General features: G+C 44.4%; 1 protein-coding gene across 1 annotated transcript in view; it reads left to right on the forward strand.

Annotated features, from left to right (window-relative positions):
* Window positions 1–17,895, forward strand: part of PLCXD2 (phosphatidylinositol specific phospholipase C X domain containing 2) — a 46,024-nt gene extending 28,129 nt beyond the window's left edge. The window contains exons 2-4 of the mRNA XM_027104360.1: window positions 1,415–1,875; window positions 7,220–7,461; window positions 15,207–17,895. Coding sequence (XP_026960161.1) covers window positions 1,415–1,875; window positions 7,220–7,461; window positions 15,207–15,366 — 863 coding nt within the window. The 3' untranslated portion in view covers window positions 15,367–17,895. The remainder of the gene's footprint in view (window positions 1–1,414; window positions 1,876–7,219; window positions 7,462–15,206) is intronic.
* The last annotated feature ends 447 nt before the right edge of the window (window positions 17,896–18,342 follow it).

Consider the following 18,342-nt stretch of genomic DNA (forward strand, 5'->3'; position numbering starts at 1 on the left):
TGGCTGTTCTCCATCTATACATAATGTATTCGTAATAAATCTCTTGATGAGGAGGTATGAAGATCTCCTATTTCTGTGCAGCCCAAGGAAGCAGAACATTCGGCAAGTATCCAGTGAGTCTTATTAGCAGAGACAACCAGTATGGAAGCTCCAGGGGGACTTGCCCCACATTTCTATTAGTAACGGCAATTTTTTTTTTTTTTTACCTTAAATATGCTAGTAATTCTCTTGCTTGCAAAATTCATTTTGCCTAAGGATCGATAACTATGCTTTTTCTTAGTGTTACTGAATACCCTCCATGTTGTAGAGACTACATAAAAATAAAGCATCGCTTGCCACTTTTTTTTTTTTTTTGCTTTATTTCTGAGAGGATAGAACAGTAAAGCCATTCCCAGAATGATTTATTTTCAAGAAAATGGAAATAATAAAACATGAAACAGTAGAGTTGTGTAAAATCCTATATTATGTATGAAATGCCTACTCTACAATTTAGTAAAAAGGATAACTGGTGACAGTCAAGAGTATTCTATATGAATATAAGAATTTTGATTCTGGTGTGGGTGGTAGTGATTAAGAACAAGGTTGGTAGTGTCAGAACATGACACTTTCCTCCTAGGTTTTGCTTGCAAAGTGCAGCCGCCTGTGTGGAGCCCCCCAGGGTCAGGGCCAGTCACCAAGCCAACCAAATAATAATGGTTGACACCAGATAGAAACCAATGACAAAACAAAAGATATTTGTTAAAGATAATTTTTACTTAAGTTACTGCTGAAATATTTTCTCACTATAGTTAGAAATGTGTCTCTCGTGGTCACTTAGACTTTATAACAATAAGATCATCTCAGTGTCTAGGAGGATCCCTACCCTCTTTAAGGAAGAGAAATACAACATGCATTTGATCATTTAATAGCAGATTTGGCTTATTCAAAAAGAGGGACGTGGGCTTCCCTGGTGGCGCAGTGGTGAGAGTCCGCCTGCCGATGCAGGGGACACGGGTTCGTGCCCCGGTCTGGGAAGATCCCACGTGCCGCGGAGCAACTGGGCCCGTGAGCCATGGCCGCTGAGCCTGCGCGTCCGGAGCCTGTGCTCCGCAACGGGAGAGGCCATAACAGTGAGAGGCCCGCGTACCACAAAAAAAGAGAAAAAAAAGGTATTTATTAATTAATCAATACCTTATACCAGCAATGTATGAAATTATAGTTTTACCGCAGGCTTGACAAGCTGCTAATAAGACTATGTTACTCTTATTTGTGTTTATTTCATCCCTAGCAAGCTTGAAAATTTTTGCAAGTATTTGTTCACAATGTTCTGCATGTGTGCTTGGTTCTAAATTTTTGTTGTTGTTTTCTTATCAATTGGATTATCTGTCCCAGCTCCAGTCTCAACCCCTCTCCTCACATTTATTGCTTCGTATAGGCTCCCATGATTCATTCAGTTACTGGGTAGACGAAAAGTCCCCAGTGGGGCCTGACCAAACCCCAGCTATCAAACGCCTCGCCAGGATCTCCTTGGTAAAGAAGCTCATGAAGAAATGGTCTGTGACTCAGAACCTGACATTCCGAGAACAGTTGGACGCTGGGATCCGCTACTTCGACCTGCGTGTGTCTTCCAAGCCAGGGGATGCCGACCAGGAAATCTACTTCATTCACGGGCTTTTTGGCATCAGGGTCTGGGATGGGCTGATGGAGATTGACTCGTTCCTCACACAGCACCCCCAAGAGATTGTCTTCCTGGATTTCAACCACTTCTATGCCATGGACGAGGCCCATCACAAACGCCTGATTCTCCGGATCCAGGAGGCCTTTGGGAACAAGCTGTGCTCAGCCGGCAGTGTGGAGAGTATGACGCTCCAGACGCTGTGGGAGAAGAAGAGCCAGGTAGGAGGGAACAGAGATTAGCTTCCAAGGGCAACAACGGAACTCTTTCTGCTTTTTCTGTGTCACCAGCTCTAAGGCAGCTCACTCCAGGGCTCTTGGGTCAGAAGGCATAGATTGTTTGGGATGATAAAGATCTGCACACCAGTTCATGGGCTCTAAGACGGCTCCAAGGGCGCCCCTGGGCACAGCTGAACTGGGATTAACTTGTTTGGCAATGGCCTGGCCAGAACCAGCCCCAGGCAGAGTTGTGAAATAGGACCAGTTGGCCATTACCATTTTTCTGTCTCCCATTGTATCTGTTTTCACACTCCTAGTTCCCCTTAGGGATCATCTGTCCCATCCTGTCTTCAACTCAATATCAGATAATCCCTGCCAAATATTGTTTGATAGCATTAGCTGACAAAGGCACGTGAAGTGATTCGTCTCAGAGGTGTTAGTTAACATTTTGAAAGGCCATCTCCACAGAGTTTGGGTCAGCGTCAGCGGGGAAGACAGTTAAAGAAGGAAGAACCCGCAAAGAGATCAAGGCTAGAGGAGCATCCCTAAGTTGAGAAGAGCCCCAAACCCAGACCCAGGAAGGACAGACTCAGGAAAAGGAGTGCGGGCCTCAGATATATTCTGTTCTGGTCCCAGAGGATGGTGGGTAGTGAGAGAGGAGAGCTTCAGGAATGGTCAGCCTCCAATTTAGACTCTCTTTAAAAAAGAAAAAGCAAAAAAGTACCTTTCATTCACAGTTGCTCCCTTACTCATAGAGGCATTAACCAAAGCATCTTAAAGAGGCAGTGATTTTTGAACTGAGGGAAGAGCTTTTAATTAGAAAGCAATTAAAGATTATTCCTTTGCAAATGTATGGTGAACACTAAGTACGTGGCGAGCTCCATTCTAAGCACTTGGGATAAATCAGTAAATAAAACAAAGATCCTTGCCCTAATGGAGATTTCATTCAGGTGGACGGAGATAGATCATAGATAATAAACATGATAAATACAGTGTAGAGAATGTTAGAAGGTAATAAGCAATGGAAAAAGAAAGCCAGGCACAGTAAGGGGGAACCGGGGATCTATGGGTTGGAGGGTTGGTCACAGTTTTAAATGTGTTGATCAGGGTAGCCCTCATTGAAGAGATGACATTTGAGGGAGTGAAACTATTGGGGGAAGAGCTTTCCCAGCAGAGGAACCAGTCAGAGCAGAGCCCCAAAGCAGGAGGGTCCCTGACATGGTTGAGGAAAAGCAGGGGCCACGGGACTGGAGAGCAGAGCAGCGGACGAGGTCAGAGAGATAATGGTTGATCAGGGGGCCCTTGAAGGCACTGAAAGGACTTGGTTTTTACTCTGAGTGAGGAAGGTTCTGGGAGGGTTCTGAGCACAGGGTGTTGTGGCCTGACTTAAGTTTTGATGGTATCCCTCTGGTTACTAGGAAGAGCCCTGGAAAGACAGAAGGGAAGTACAGAAACCAGTGAGGAGAGTAGTGGGAAGTGGTCAGATTTGGAATCCACCAGAAGTTAGACCTAATAGCGTTTCCTAACTGTTGGGATGTGAGGATTCCAGGATGACTCCCAGGCTCGGCCTGAGTAAACACCAGGAACAACCAGGGAAACACCAGGTGGTTTTGCACACCCGTGAAAGTGCTGAAGGTCTTTGAATCTACGAAGACTAATGAGTTAACTCTTAGTATCTGTTAAGTTTTATCTAAGCTATTTTTCTTCACTAAAACTTTTGTAAGTGATATTTTGCCAAATATTTATCACACCTCTCCCCTAAACCTAAGTTTATATCTATTCAGACTCGCAGGTCAAATTTGGAGAGATTTGGGCTTCCCTGGTGGCGCAGTGGTTGGGAGTCTGCCTGCCGATGCAGGGGACACGGGTTCGTGCCCGGTCCGGGAAGATCCCACATGCCGCGGAGCGGCTGGGCCCGTGAGCCATGGCCACTGAGCCTGCGCGTCCGGGGCCTGTGCTCCGCAATGGGAGAGGCCACAACAGTGAGACGCCCGCATACCACAAAAAAAAAAAAAAAAAAATTGGACAGATTTTTCCCCAGTGAAATCTCTCTCTTACAATGCTAAATAATACTAGTAACAAGAGCAATAGCACATTTATTGAGCCTTTACAATGTACTAAGTACAGGGATTAACTCATTTAATCCTCTCAACAACACTATGACATAGGCTGTCATTATTATCCTCATTTTACAGATGAGAAAACTGAGGCAGGGAGCAATTAAGCACCTTGCCCAAGAGAACATTGTCAGTGAGCCACAAGGGCCAGGACTCAGTCACAGGCTGTTGGGCTCTACGAGTTCCCACAGCCTTCAATGCTCTCCCAGGGCTGTTCACACATCTTGGTGATCTTCACAACTAGTGTCATAGACGATGCTAATAAAAACACTTTCTCCTTATTCAAGAGCCCTATTATCAGAAGGTCTCAGAGGGTTAGCAGAATGGGAGACAGGGAAGATCCGTGAGAGGGCTTTTGAATACGAGGATTCAGGTAAGGTTAAATTTGAGTCCAGCTAAATTTATAAACAGGTATCTGTTATAGTTTTGTAATTTTATGCACAGATAGTATTCTGGATGGGCTGCCACTTTGCATACTAAATCATTTAGAAATTTGCAAGAGAAACAGGTAATTTCAGGAATAATGAATCATGTGGACAGTGAATTTCTAGCAGAACAGTAAAGATCTGTTACAGTTTTTAAGTATGGGCTAATCTGTGTCATTCAACAACCAATACCCCTAAAATTATGAAGGAAAGAGACTGTGATGATGTGTCAGAAAAAGGGAGCATGTCTTCAATTTGAATTCCAGGATTTCCCTGCTCCCCTTCCTTTCCCAGAGGTTTCCCTGCTAAACCTCTTCTTAAAAGCTAAAGAGATCTCCAACAGAGCTCTCAATCATCTGCCCCCTGCTGGGGCAGTGCCATACTGGTGGTTAAACTTTAAATATTCATTATATAATGAACTGCCTTGCATGTAACCCCCAGAGTATTTTATTACTACAGTTTGATAGAAAAAAGTGTACCACCATTCAGTCACATTTCATGTACTCAACATGCAGTTATATCACAGCTCACAGGTATGTATGGGTATATTAGTGGTTATGAGTTTTGAGGGTACAGTGAATTGGAAGATTTCATCTACAACTTGGCAGTATTTAGAATCTTAATGAGAAGGTAAGAATATGTGCCGCTAGTAAACTATAAGACAACTGACATACAATTACAAGGCAAAACTGCCTCAAACGTGCTGTATGAAAAAAAGGGTTTTGTAATCCATCAATTGAAAAATAGTACGTAGTATAAATCTGCATCCCAGGGGCCCCTGTAAAAGAATGATCAAAGTAAGAAGAGGTCAATTAAAGAATAATTCTTAAAGGAAATGAGATTTTAAATCTGAGTCTCGAGAGAAAACCTGCATATGAATTGCTGAGCTGGAGGGAAGAATATCTCAGACAGAAAATACAGCAGAGCGAGGTCCGGAGTCAGATGCAAAACACAGGCCCTGGGCAAGACTTACTGCCCCCCAGAATTCTGTAGAATGAGGGCTGGTTTGCTAAGCCAAGCTCCCACCGTAAACAGAAATTCCCCCTATAACCTTTAGGATCAGATTACTTGAGAAGGCTCTTGAGGAAAGCCATAAAGCCCCTTTTGTAGAATGTGTCCTTTTTGCTCCTTCTCCAAGACTGAGTGAAGAACAGCGCTTTCCTTTCATCCCCTGACCCTCTGCTCAGGGGCCAGGCAGCATGGGAAATGGTCTGACAGGCCCTGTCGAAGGATCCCACAACCTCCCGCCTCGCCCACAGTCCATCTCACAGCCCAGCTTTTCACACTTACAGATGCTGGAGACCCCAGCCTTCCAAACTAGCCAGTTACAACGCCAGCAGGAAATCTTCCCCAATCTCCCAGGCAACCTGCTTACGATGAGCCTGTGATTAACCTCATTAACCCATGTGTTTACCACCAACATCATTAGCAGGCAGTCAGACATTACTCAAAGCCATTAAAAGCAGCAAGAACAACTAGCCTGTTCAGTGCTTTGAGCCTGGTGCTCCCTAGCTCTAGGCCTTTAGGAGCAGTTAGGCTAAACGCACCCCGGAAACAAGACACACATTCAGAGCTCTTGCCCTTGGGTGCCAGGAGAATTATGCTGTCAGGCCAGCTATTCGAGGATTGCGGTCCACGGAGTGTAAATACACACAATGGACATTCCTCCAGGGAAGAATCGCTGGTACCCGGGAGGAGAAAAAACATAGTGCTTCTGGAAACCTAAACATCAGAGCTCTGAATTGGGACAATCGAAATAGCAATTCCCTGTCTCTCTGCTGCCTTCAGAAACTAATTAATGCCGTGGATGTGGCTTGCTAATTATTTGCAAAATCACTACCATCCTGAGAGGTCCCACTGGAGACCCATCCGGTACTCGAAGTCTTCCCTGCCTCACATAGCTCACTCCCTCCCTCTCCCGGGAAGGGCAGTTTCATTCAGAGTCAGCACGCGCAACTGAAAACCTACATCCTCCCAAATTCAGTTCAGTGTATTGATCTCAACCCAAGAGCTAAGGGTCAATTTCGTGAGCATAGGAGTCATAACTTATAGACAGGACTAACCGCTGAGTTTCTCCACCTGGGGTCCAGAGGTCCCTAAGGGGAGTGGGATAGGGTAGAATTTAAGAAGTCTGTGAATTTGGATGGGAAAAGCACTACATACTGGCTTTTAACCTCTAACTGAAAATCCGTATAACCACTGATTATGTGTGAGCAGTCACCCATGGCAGTGTCGGCAGTGTTGGCAGTGTTGGCAGTGTTAGCAGTGTTAGCAACTCCCTATGACTTTGTCCCCACAGAAACCACAGATATTCATTTAGTGCAGATATCTTGAAATATTGTGTATACTCATCATTTACTCAAAATTATGGAACTTATTAGACTTAAAACAAAATATTTTTATTTAATGAGTTTATTATGAAGTGCATACATTAATTAATTTATTACAGATTTAATTATTATGTTGATAGCTATATTTCCATCTCATTGATTTTCTTTGTAATCCTGTCTATTTTATTCTAGACATTCATTTAAAACCATCTGAGAAGGGGTTCAGGAGTTTACCATACTTCCAAAGGTGTTCATGACCCCCAAAACGTTAAAAACTTCAAGTCAGGCATATAGCAAGTGCTTAAATCTTTGCTTATTAATTTTTCTAAAAAAATATATATATAAACATTTTTGAATTTCCACGTGTGTTTGTATGTGTGCGCCTTTCCTCCTAGCAATCCATCAGTGTGAAGCCGGGAGCTAACACTCAGCTTGTTCATGAACCGCCCTCCTTTATTTGTTCTGAACGTTTCAGGTTCTCATCTTCTATCACTGTCCCTTCTACAAGCAATACCCCTTCCTATGGCCTGGAAAGAAGATCCCCGCGCCCTGGGCAAATACCACGAGTGTGCGCAAGCTCATCCTCTTCTTGGAGACCACGCTGAGTGAGCGCTCTCCCCACGGATCCTTCCACGTGTCTCAAGCGATCCTCACGCCCAGAGTGAAGACCATCGCCCGGGGCCTGGTTGGCGGCCTCAAGAACACGCTGGTCCATAGGTAAGAATTTGCTTCCTTTTCACAAGTGAGGGTTAAAAAAAAAGTTTTTATCTTGATTCTCTTCTGAATGAACAGCAAACAGGAGTAAAGCCGTATACCTTGAAGATTTAAAATAACAAAACAAAACCCAAAAAACCTTATATTTGAAAAAGTTGTGTACTTGAGGTGTCTTGCATTAACCGTGGCCAAAGGATCTCTAAACACTCTGTTAAAATGTACATATTATAACGTAAATACCCTCTACATTTCAATATGGAGACAAAGCACTTTCGGCCACCACCAGTCCGTTCACGTCTGGCTGGAGATGCCATCATGTTCCTGCCCCTGCCCTCGAAACTAGCCCAAGCACTCACTCTCTTAGGAAGCATTAAATGAGACTGCTGTGCCAGGCAGTAGGGATTCAGAGATGACCCTCCCAGGATTTAGGATATCCCTTCTCCCTTCCTTAGTGACAGTGAGTCCTAAGAAGCAGCTCAGGATGCCACCTACCATGCCATAGCTTCAGATACTTCCTCGGAGCAGAACTGATCCTGACTGTACAATTAGGCAGGAGAAGCTCCAGAAACGTTGTGTTAGATGATGTTCGTTATCCTGGGCACCAATAAATGATAGGGGTCGTCAAGAAAAAGGATGGCTTGTGTCTATGTCCATGTATGTGTGTATGCCTATGCCTGTGTATGCCTATAAAGGGAATGCTATAAATACATTTGGCTAATAGGGCATCCCTCACAATCCAAGCTGAGGAAACCAGTATGTTTGGATAACAAGGGATATTTACGAGAATCACTTGGTTCCTGAGTTCCAGGTGCTGAGCACCAGAGTTCAGATACTGAAAGATTCATCAAAAAACGTGTCCCTGTCTATTTGGATAGTTTGGATATGACTTCTGACAACAGGTGTTCACCTGGCAGGAGTTTGGATGACGACCTGAGAGCTTCTGATTGTGCTGGCCGTGAACAGAACCAGAAACCTCTTTCGGTGTGGCTCTACTAAGTCTTCACTGAATTACCTGTGCTTAACTTGGGAAAGAGAGTTTCATAAACCAAGACGAGAATCATGAACTTTCCTTTTTATAGTACATGCTCATATATCCATACCATTTCCTCATGCCTTTGGTAAATTTGTAGATTAACATTATTTATTTATTTATTTATTTAATGATGAACAGGAGCTAGGTCCAAAGACACAAGATGAATAATCTAGTCATTGCCCCCACAGACGTACATTCTATCGGGAAAAATAAACATGTAAATTTCTATGTAACACTGTGAAAATCACTATAATAAAGTCTGTGCAGAGAGCTGTACTTGTAAGGAAGAGGAAGTCTTTAAAAATAAGGATGTGTTATATCTGTATAGTGTATTCTGAATATAGAGCACCCTCTTGCAGATGATTTCATTAGGTTCTTAAAGTAAGCCAGCCTCCAGGAGGGCACGTTGTCGAAAGCATGTTATTGTCCCCACTTCAGATGGGCCCAATGAGTTTAAGTGACCCAGACCCCCAAAGCTGGTAAGAGTCAGTATTACATCCCATCCGTGGACTTCTGATTGTTGGACCATTGCCCCTTTCAGCATCCAAGCACTGACTTGTATGTAGCACATTTCAGTGCCCTGTTCCTTTCTGCTCCACTGGTCTGTGATTGTCTCACTAGCACCTGAATCCGGTCAGCTCTTACTGGCTACAATTCTGAACCCACAAAGTCACAATGCTTTTCATACTCGTGAGCTCCTGCATCTTTAATCTGGCTGCAGATGAAGCACAAGGCTCTTCCATTGAGAGGTAACGATGGCGCACGCGCCCAAAGTCCCAGCATCCTAGCACGCCAGAGCCTTAAGCTGCTGGCTGCAAGCACACATCTGGGAGATTGGAAGGATACTGGGGCATCTCGCCGCCTGCTGGTCACAAGAATGTTACCGAGATGCATTAGGCTTCCTAGGCCTCCACATGAGCTGCTTTGGTCAAATTTGTTCCCAAACACCAGCACGACAGGTGGCTGTCATTTCCCCTGGGCTATTGAACAAGCGTGTTGACTTAAAAAAATATATATGCACAACGTGAGAGCTGCGAGTTAAGTTTTATTGGGAGCAGAATGAGGACTGAAGCTCAGGAGACAGCGTTTCAGATAACTCTGAGAAGCTGCTCCAAGGAGGCGAGGGGGGAAGCCAGTATACAGAGGAGTTTTTCAACAAAGGGCAGGTTGTCGGGAACGTCAGAAGATTATTGCTAATTAAAGAAAACCAGATATCTCAAGTTAAGGAATTTAGCGTTTTTCTATGTACGAAGATGCAAGAGTCTTGGCTTACTGAAATCATTCCTTTGATATGCACCTCAGCCATCTGGGGCCAGTATCCTGACACATCCTGAGTTTCCTCAGGGCTCACCGCAGGGAGTGGCTGCAGTCTGGCGGGCTGCTAGATGGCAGGTATTCTTTTCAGCCCTGAGTTTCCTCGGCTCACATTTGAGGGGTATAGTCATTGATGACTGTGACATCCTTTGTTTATTGACATGGCAGGAAATATTTCATTTCTCAAGCATATGGAAGAAGCAGTTGTCACAGGCCTTCCCTGAGAGCCAACACCCAGAAGGTCTGTCGTAAGGCACAAGGGGTGCTGTCAGACTGGTCCTGGGCACCAGTTATCAGCTTAACCGAGAGGAAAAGGCAAGGTATATTTTCCTATAAATGTAGTGGTGGTTTTCTCAGCAGGCAGTTAACCCCCCCTTCCCGCTAACTCTTAGGTCAACTTTGGACTTGAGATTTTGTTTGCTTGAAGCCATGAAAAATATATCCATTCTTATCTCCATTTCATTAAGATCTTCTTGTGAGTTTCTATCTTGATCTTTCGTTTGGAACATATTTCTCTGTCTCCTCTTTTGCCTGACTCTCTGTGCCAACTACGTCCCCAGTCTTGAAGGAGTGACCTTGTGCAGGTGATGTCCCGAGGGCCCAGAGCTCGGGGCACAGGGGGTGTCCCCTCTGTGGTGCGCCTACCTGCTGTGGTGCAGGGGTAAAACATAGCCATTCTGACTGAATTTCTAAGGTAGTTTTCCCTAGATTCTTAGAAAGCTTGCACTCCCACTGAAATCAGATGAGAGCAAATTTTGCCTAAGCCTGAGGGCACAGCAGCATGGGGCCGCAGAAGGGGACACAGACTGAAACCAGAGGCCCAAGGTTGAAGCCTGACTTGGTTCCTGTTACGGACTGAATTGTGTTCCCTGGAATTTCACATGTTGAAGCCCTAATCTCCAGTACCTCAGAACATGGCTATATCTGGAGATAGGGCCTTTAAAGAGCTGGTAAAGTTGGGCTTCCCTGGTGGCGCAGTGGTTGAGAGTCCGCCTGCCGATGCAGGGGACACGGGTTCGAGCCCTGGTCCGGGAAGATCCCACATGCCGAGGAGCGGCTGGGCCCGTGAGCCATGGCCGCTGAGCCTGCGCGTCCGGAGCCTGTGCTCCGCAACGGGAGAGGCCACAACAGTGAGAGGCCCGCATACCACAAAAAAAAAAAAAAAAAAAGCTGGTAAAGTTAAAATGAGGCCATTCAGGTGGGCCCTAATCCAGTCTGACTGGTGTCCTTATAGGACGAGGAAATTAGGACACACAGAAACACTGGGGATGGGTGTGCACAGAGAGCAAACCCTGTGAGGACACAGGGAGAAGGTGGCCATGTGCACGCCAAGGAGAGAGGCCTCGGGAGAAACCAAACCTGCTGACACCTTGATCTTGGACTTCCAGCCTCTAGAGCTGTGAGGAAATAAACTTACGTTGTTTAAGCCACCCAGTCTGTGGCGTTTTCTTACAGCAGCCCTAGAAAATTAACACAGTGCCTTAGAAACAGACTACCTGGGCTTCCCTGGTGGCACAGTGGTTGAGAATCTGCCTGCCGATGCAGGGGACACGGGTTCGAGCCCTGGTCTGGGAGGATCCCACATGCCACAGAGCAACTAGGCCCGTGACCACAACTACTGAGCCTGCGTGTCTGGAGCCTGTGCTCCGCAACAAGAGAGGCCGCGATAGTGAGAGGCCCGCGCACTGCGATGCAGAGTGGCCTCCGCTCACAACTAGAGAAAGCCCTCGCACAGAAACAAAGACCCAACACAGCCAAAAATTAATTAATTAATTAATAAACTCCTACCCCCAACATCTTCTTTAAAAAAAAAGACTGCCTTTGACAAATTTCCTGAGGTCTCTGAGCTATGGTTTGTCTTACCAGATAAGTCGGGTTAATAAAACCGCACAAGATTGTGGAGTCTTAACAGGAAAGCGTCTCCCACAGTGCCTGGCACAAGACAGGCATGCCATGCCCGTCCCTGCACTGGACCAGCCCTGCTCTCAGTGGGCCTCTAAGCCAGGGGGAAGTTTCTGAGCTGCTGCTCTGCAGCCCTTGGGGTTCAGTGCCTCACGGCCCCACAGCAGTATCTGACTCAGCCGTCTGCACTGATCCCTTGGTAAAGAAATCTTGGTAAAGAGGTCTTGGTGAAGAGGTCTTGGTGAAGAGGGCTTGGTGAAGGCCAAGAGTTAAGAGAATAGAGCGGCCCCTGCTCAGTGGGTTCTGCATTTCCTCGTTATTCGATCCTTGTGCGCAATCCTGCTTATTTGATCCTTGCCCTGGGGAAGGCTGACATGAGAACCCGAAGCTGACACAGAGCTCTTTGTCACGGAGAGGAGACCACAGGTGCTCGCCTTTCCCTCTGCTCGGCCTCCAGGCCTCCAGGGATCCTCCACGGGCTGGCTCTGGCTGGAGTCGGCTGGAGGTGCCTTGACCAAACCTTTCATTCTCATTTCCCCGTGATGACCAGCAGGTGGTGCCAGAATCTCATACTTCAACATGGACCAGCGGATTTTTTAAGAGGCTGAAATGCATCAGGCTCAGGGCTGCTGTGGCCTTCGTGTGTTCCAGGTCTTTGTCTCCAAGGGGTGACTGCATTTGTGACCCTTCCCTCTCAGGACACAGTTTGTCACCTAAGCAGCAGGATGTGACCACTTTAGGAAGTTTTCTTACCCCCACCCCCAAATCTCTACCATTTATGATTCCTTCTCTGGTCCCCAACACTTACAGAGTACTTATTATATCCCAGGCCCTCTTCTAAGTACTTTACACATATTACTTTATTTAATTCCCCCAAATCTATATGAAGTTTTATTATTATCCCCATTTTACAGGGGGAGAGACTGAGGCACAGAGAAACTGAATAGGTTATGGTCAAATCAAGGGTACTACTAAATTGTCAGGAGTCCCAGTTAAGAATGGAAGTACCCCTGTGATATTGGCTTATTAAGTCATAATCAGCTATGAATATAAAAATGCAAATCAATTTGTGAGATGTGTTTTAGCCCATGGCTGATCATAGAGCCTGCTGAGCGAGGGAAGAGACCCAGGACTGATTACAGTTGTCACGATAAAAGGAAAAGAAAGTGGAGAAGGACAAAATGCTTCAAGGCCTTGACAGGTTGCCTAGAGAGAGACTGAGAAGTTGAATGTACACTCAGAGGAGGGAAGACAGCTTCAGAGGCACAAGGCGGGGAGAAGATGACAACCAAGGACAGTGTTACCAAAAGAAGGGAAAGGGGCCATTAAGAAATAAACTTAGCTTATTTTCAGTTTTTACCCAGAGAAAATCCTTCCTAAAAACAACCTCCAGTCTCTTAACCAAAACATAAGCCCTGGTTTGTGTCTTCCTTATAGCATCCTCAATGTCGCAAGTATTTAGTGAGCTATTGTTACCATGATGCAAAACTGAGTACTTCATTACTCCCTCCTCTATACCACCCACGATATTTTACACATACTACTAATATAGGGACTATCACATTAAACTGTCATCGTTTGTTTACATCTCTGAATTGTGAGCTTCTTTGGATCACATTCTAGCTTTCACATAGAAATTATAACATGAGACTGACAGACTGCATTTGTAAGACAACTGAGCAAGCATTGGTCCAATAAGAAGCCACACGTGCTGCTGGAATAACTGTATATCCATATGGCAAAAGTGAACCTTGGCCCCTGCTTCACACCATAGATAAAAATTAACTTGAGATGGATCTTAGATCTAAACATAAAAGCTAAAATTATAAAACAGGAAAGTATCTTGTGACTTGGGAGTAGGCAGAAGTTTCTTAGGTCACAGAAACCATAAAAGAAAAAAAAAGATAAATTAGACTCCATCCAAATTAAGGAATTCAGCTCACCAAAATATGCCATTGAGAAAATTAATAGGCAAGCTACAGGTGGGGATAAAATATTCAGAAAGCTTATCTGACAAAAGGCTAGTATCCAGAATATATAAGTAACGTCTACAACTCAACAATTAAAGGAAAAAGAGCAAAAGAGAGAATGGGTAAAAGAACTGAGCAGATGCTTCCCAAAGAAGATACACAAATGGCCAATAAGTACATGACAAACTGCCCAACATCATTAGTGATCAGAAAAATGCAAACTAAAACACTGTGAGATAACTTTACACATCTGCTAGAACAGCTAAAATTAAAAAGATTTATAGCACCAAATTTAAGAGAGGATGTGAAGCAAACAGAACTCGCATACTTTGTTCATGGAATGTACAATGGAACGACCTCTTTGGGTAAAGATCTGGAAATTTCTTATAAAACCAAATGTAAACCTAACATATAATAAAACAACTTCACTCTTTGGTACTTACCCAAAAGAAATGAAAATAAATGTCCACAAAAAAGACTTGTATAAGGATGACCATAACAGCTCTATTCATAATATCCAAAAACTGGAAACAGTCCGTTTATCCATCAATAGGAAAATGGATAAATTACAGTATATTCATACAATGGAATACTATCCAATGACTAAAAAAGAGAACAAATTGCTGATGCATGCAACAACATGGATGAATTTCAAAACCATAATGCTGAGTGAAAGAGCCTCACACACAAGAATGCACATTGCATGGCTTATGTGTAATTCTAGACCAGGCAAATTTAATCTGTGTTTTTTTTAAAAACAACAATAACAACAACAGTATAATTATTGCCTCTGGAAGAATGGGAGCAGGGATCGATGGGAAAGGTGAATGCAGAACCTTCTGGGGTGCTGGTAATGTTCTATACCTTGAGATGGGTATGGGTTACATATATACATTTGTCAAAACTCAACCAGTGTTCACTTAAGCTGTGTGCATTTTACTGGGTATAAACATTACGTCAAAGGGGAAACAGGTTGAAAACAAATACTGAACCCTAGATCTGCATGCTGAGATACTGAGGGGAATGTGTCATAGATGTTTGCAGTTGGAATTTGTCAAAAATGTAAGCTGGATTGATGCCCAGATATATGGTAAGCAAGTATAGTAAACTGTTAGTGGTAGAATCTAGATGGTGGACATGCTCACTGTAAATTTCTTTCCGTGTTGCAATATGTTTGAAAAGTTTCATGATAAAATTTCGTGGTACAAAAAAATTAAAGAACTCACCAATAATTAGCCTCTTGATCTTAGTTTTTCAAGGTCCTGTTGACATGGTATGTCTTTGGTGATTGAGGCGAAGAATTTCTTCTTCCAGCACAGAAACCCTAAAAGTACAGTTCTCTAATGGACTAGACATCACTCTGTCCCTGAAAAAGATTTAAGCTTAAAGGGACAAATTTGGTGTCCCTTTATGACACCATGAGCTTATGCCTCTGTTGATACGCTTTTGTTACATTAACAGAAATGTTTTCTTTCCCGTTTCTCAACGCTACTCTCTGTTCTCTCTTGCCCCAACACTCTCCTGTGTAGGAATCTTCCTGCCATCCTGGACTGGGTGAAGACTCAGAAGCCTGGAGCCCTGGGTGTCAACATCATCACGTCTGACTTCGTGGACCTGGTGGACTTTGCCACAGCTGTCATTGAATTGAATGACCTCCTACAGGAGGATAGAGCTTTGGCTAAATGCTGATTTAACTTGTTATTTAACTTAATATTGAAGTTGTTGATCCAGGCTAGAGTTCTGAAGGGTTTCTTGTTAAGTTGGCCCCTGGGCAGTGATGGTGAAGGGAGTCAGAGGAGGGGATATTTTTTTTTTCCCCTCCTCACAGGGCCATTTGGATAAAATTACAGGGCTTTTAATTGCATTTTTCCCAAATGAGACTTTGTAAAAACTTAAGTCCGAGGGAAGAAAGCTTGTTTCATGTGATCAAGGTCAGCATCTCCCCAACGGCATATGATGTTGAATGTAATATGGAAGTGGGGTTTCCAGGTTCCACTGGGGTATTGAGTGTCCCCTAATTGGCCCAGTTCCCTGTTGTCTTCTGGGATGTTGTGTTGGAGGCAGAGAGAAGGCTGAAGCAGAAGGGCATTCCTGATCCAAAGGATGGCTCATGGCAGGTGTGGACTGCCCTGTGCGGTGGCTCTATCACCAGCCTGGGGCTCTGAGGGGAGAAAGGCCAAGCAACAGTTTTCTCTAAGCGTGTTAAACGTCACCACTTCTTCCCCAAGAGTAAGACGTATTTATCACCAAACTATTTCAGCCACAAGCCGTCTTGCAGTGCTTGTGCTGGTAATTGGTCATCTTCATTCTTTAGATAAACCATGCATACTGTCCTCGGTATCAGAAACAAGTGGGTTTGGAGCTGTTCTGTAACTCCTTGAAAACAAGACTACCTCGGGGACATTTAGGATGATGGTGTGTCATCCCGTGAGAAATACACAGTGTTGGAACACTTCCAGTTTGTGTCTTGATTGTTCTACTTTCTGCAGGTTGTTTTGAGCCTACTAATCACCACTGAAGGAGGGCTTTGAAACTCAAGAGGGGATTTTTTTATTATTATTGATAAGAGGTGCTTATCTATAAAGAGCCCTCTTGTGTTTTATTTATTTATTTATTCTTTTATTTATTTATAGGTTAAGTATCTTCAGTGCTTCTTACCTCAAGAGCACTCACAAAGGAGCTTCCTGAACTTTTCTCACCCAGGCCAGATGCTGCCACGGTCCTCCTCCCCTCCACAGGACCACGCATCTCAGGACCATGAGCGACCTCTGACTCTACTATAGATGCTGTAGACGTTCTGCCCCCCACCCCAGCCCATCACGCTGGGGACGGTGTTCGTGTGTGGGTGTGGTCCAGACCCGAGAAGCCACTACCAAGCCGTGCACTGGAACAGAAGATGAAATGGGTCATGAAGAGCTCTCGGTTTTTAAGGAAAACCCTCTAGAAGAGCAATGAAAAGGAAGGTGCTAGAAAGAACACTGGCCACGGGAGTGTGTGTACTTCAGTGCTCCTCAGAACTCTCTGAGAATCCCTAAGGAAGTGTCGTCTTCTGGATCCTTAAGGCTGAAAGATAACACAGAATCCCGGACGGCTGTGTGCCTTTATACAGATGGTTGGACCACCTCCCAGCAGCTTCCCACACCTGTTCTCCGATGCTCATGGCTGGATTTTGCATGTTGCCTGCCGTGGGGGTGTCCTAGCTGAGCTGCTAAGAGCACATGCACACCCCCGGCACTTGGTCTTCCAGCCTTTACATTGCTTAAAGTAATTTAAGCCCCAGCCGAGGACGTCACAACGCAAAGGCCTCTGGTTTAACTGTTCCTTCTCTTGCATTTGAATCCCTCTCCAGAGATGGTTCTGGGATTTTATTGTCAGTTTTTTTAGGGCCTTCTCTGGAAAGGAGTGAGAAAGTGAGTACCCTCACTTTCTTAATTTTCCTTCGATTCTGATATTAAACTGCAGTGACTAGCTCTGAAATTCCCTAGCCTACCCTCAGGGTTTTATTTGTGTTGTCATTATTTCATTTTTGTCTTGATTTTAATACTTGGTCAATTGCTAGGGGCTAGATCATTTCCCTTCTTCAAGCCCTTTGTTACTTGGCAAAGAGATATGGAGGCAAGAGGAGAATTATTCTGCTGTTTTATTTGAGCCTTAGCTTTGCCCAGACGCTTGGTGCTATGAGGCCAGGTGTGTTGACAGGTATCTACACAGGATGCCAGTGACACCCAAGGGCTGCTGACTGTTCAGTGAAATGTTTACTTGATTTTCTCCTTTAGTGTTAAAATATATAGTTGCACTTCACTTGGGTTGTAACATTTAAGTGCACCTCGATGTTCATGACGAAAAAGCACAGAAAACCATACCAAGGCCGCACTCATGGAGTCTTGCTTTTTGTGGAGGGGCCAGGCGCTCACTCCTTCCTGCTGCTTTGGGTTGCCAGCCTGGCCTGCATTCTGAAATTCTGCACAGGCGTTCTGGAAGATAGGAGGAAGATTATTTACAGTTCACCCTTGGTAAACACCCCTGAATTGGCAGAATTTCTGCCCCAAGACCAAGTTGCTTAATATATTGTAAAGGATGTGTGTGTTCTGCTCCTTGACCTCAGGCCAAGCAGGAGACTCAGTGATGGGACCGGGGGAAGAGACACTTTAGGTCTATGACTCATTCTGCAACTGCCAACAATAAAAAATTGTGACCTGATCACATCGCTTATTCTCACAAGGTCTTGGGATTTTTCGGATCAAACAAGGCTATCATATTTGCTCAGAATGAACTTCAAGATCAGCGAAAAAGCTACTTGATTGAGCAAAAGAGGACTTTAGTTTCACAGGATTTGGGGCCACATTCATTCTGAAATGTAGACTGAGATTTTCTTGGGCTCCCAGAACCACTTCCCACATGGCCACACCTCCATGGCTTCGAGGCAAAGGGGACAGTCACAGGTTGCAGTTAGAGTAGAGCAGTGTTTAAAGGCTTGAACTTTGAGCCTTTTAGAGGTACCACTGTGGTTTCATGGGTACAGAAGATATTCTTAGGATTGGAGAAAGAGGTCAAGATGGAATTGATGGAAGGGAATGATAAATTATTGAATATTAAACTTTAAATTAATGGCAGATCTAAAAGGGTTATGCCAAAAATATTACGTATTTGCTGTATGAGACTCTA

This window comes from Aethalodelphis obliquidens, unplaced genomic scaffold (genome assembly GCF_003676395.1).
Source record: "Aethalodelphis obliquidens isolate GAN/ISIS:26980383/991018 unplaced genomic scaffold, ASM367639v1 scaffold1, whole genome shotgun sequence".
In the NCBI taxonomy this organism is placed as follows: domain Eukaryota; kingdom Metazoa; phylum Chordata; class Mammalia; order Artiodactyla; family Delphinidae; genus Aethalodelphis; species Aethalodelphis obliquidens.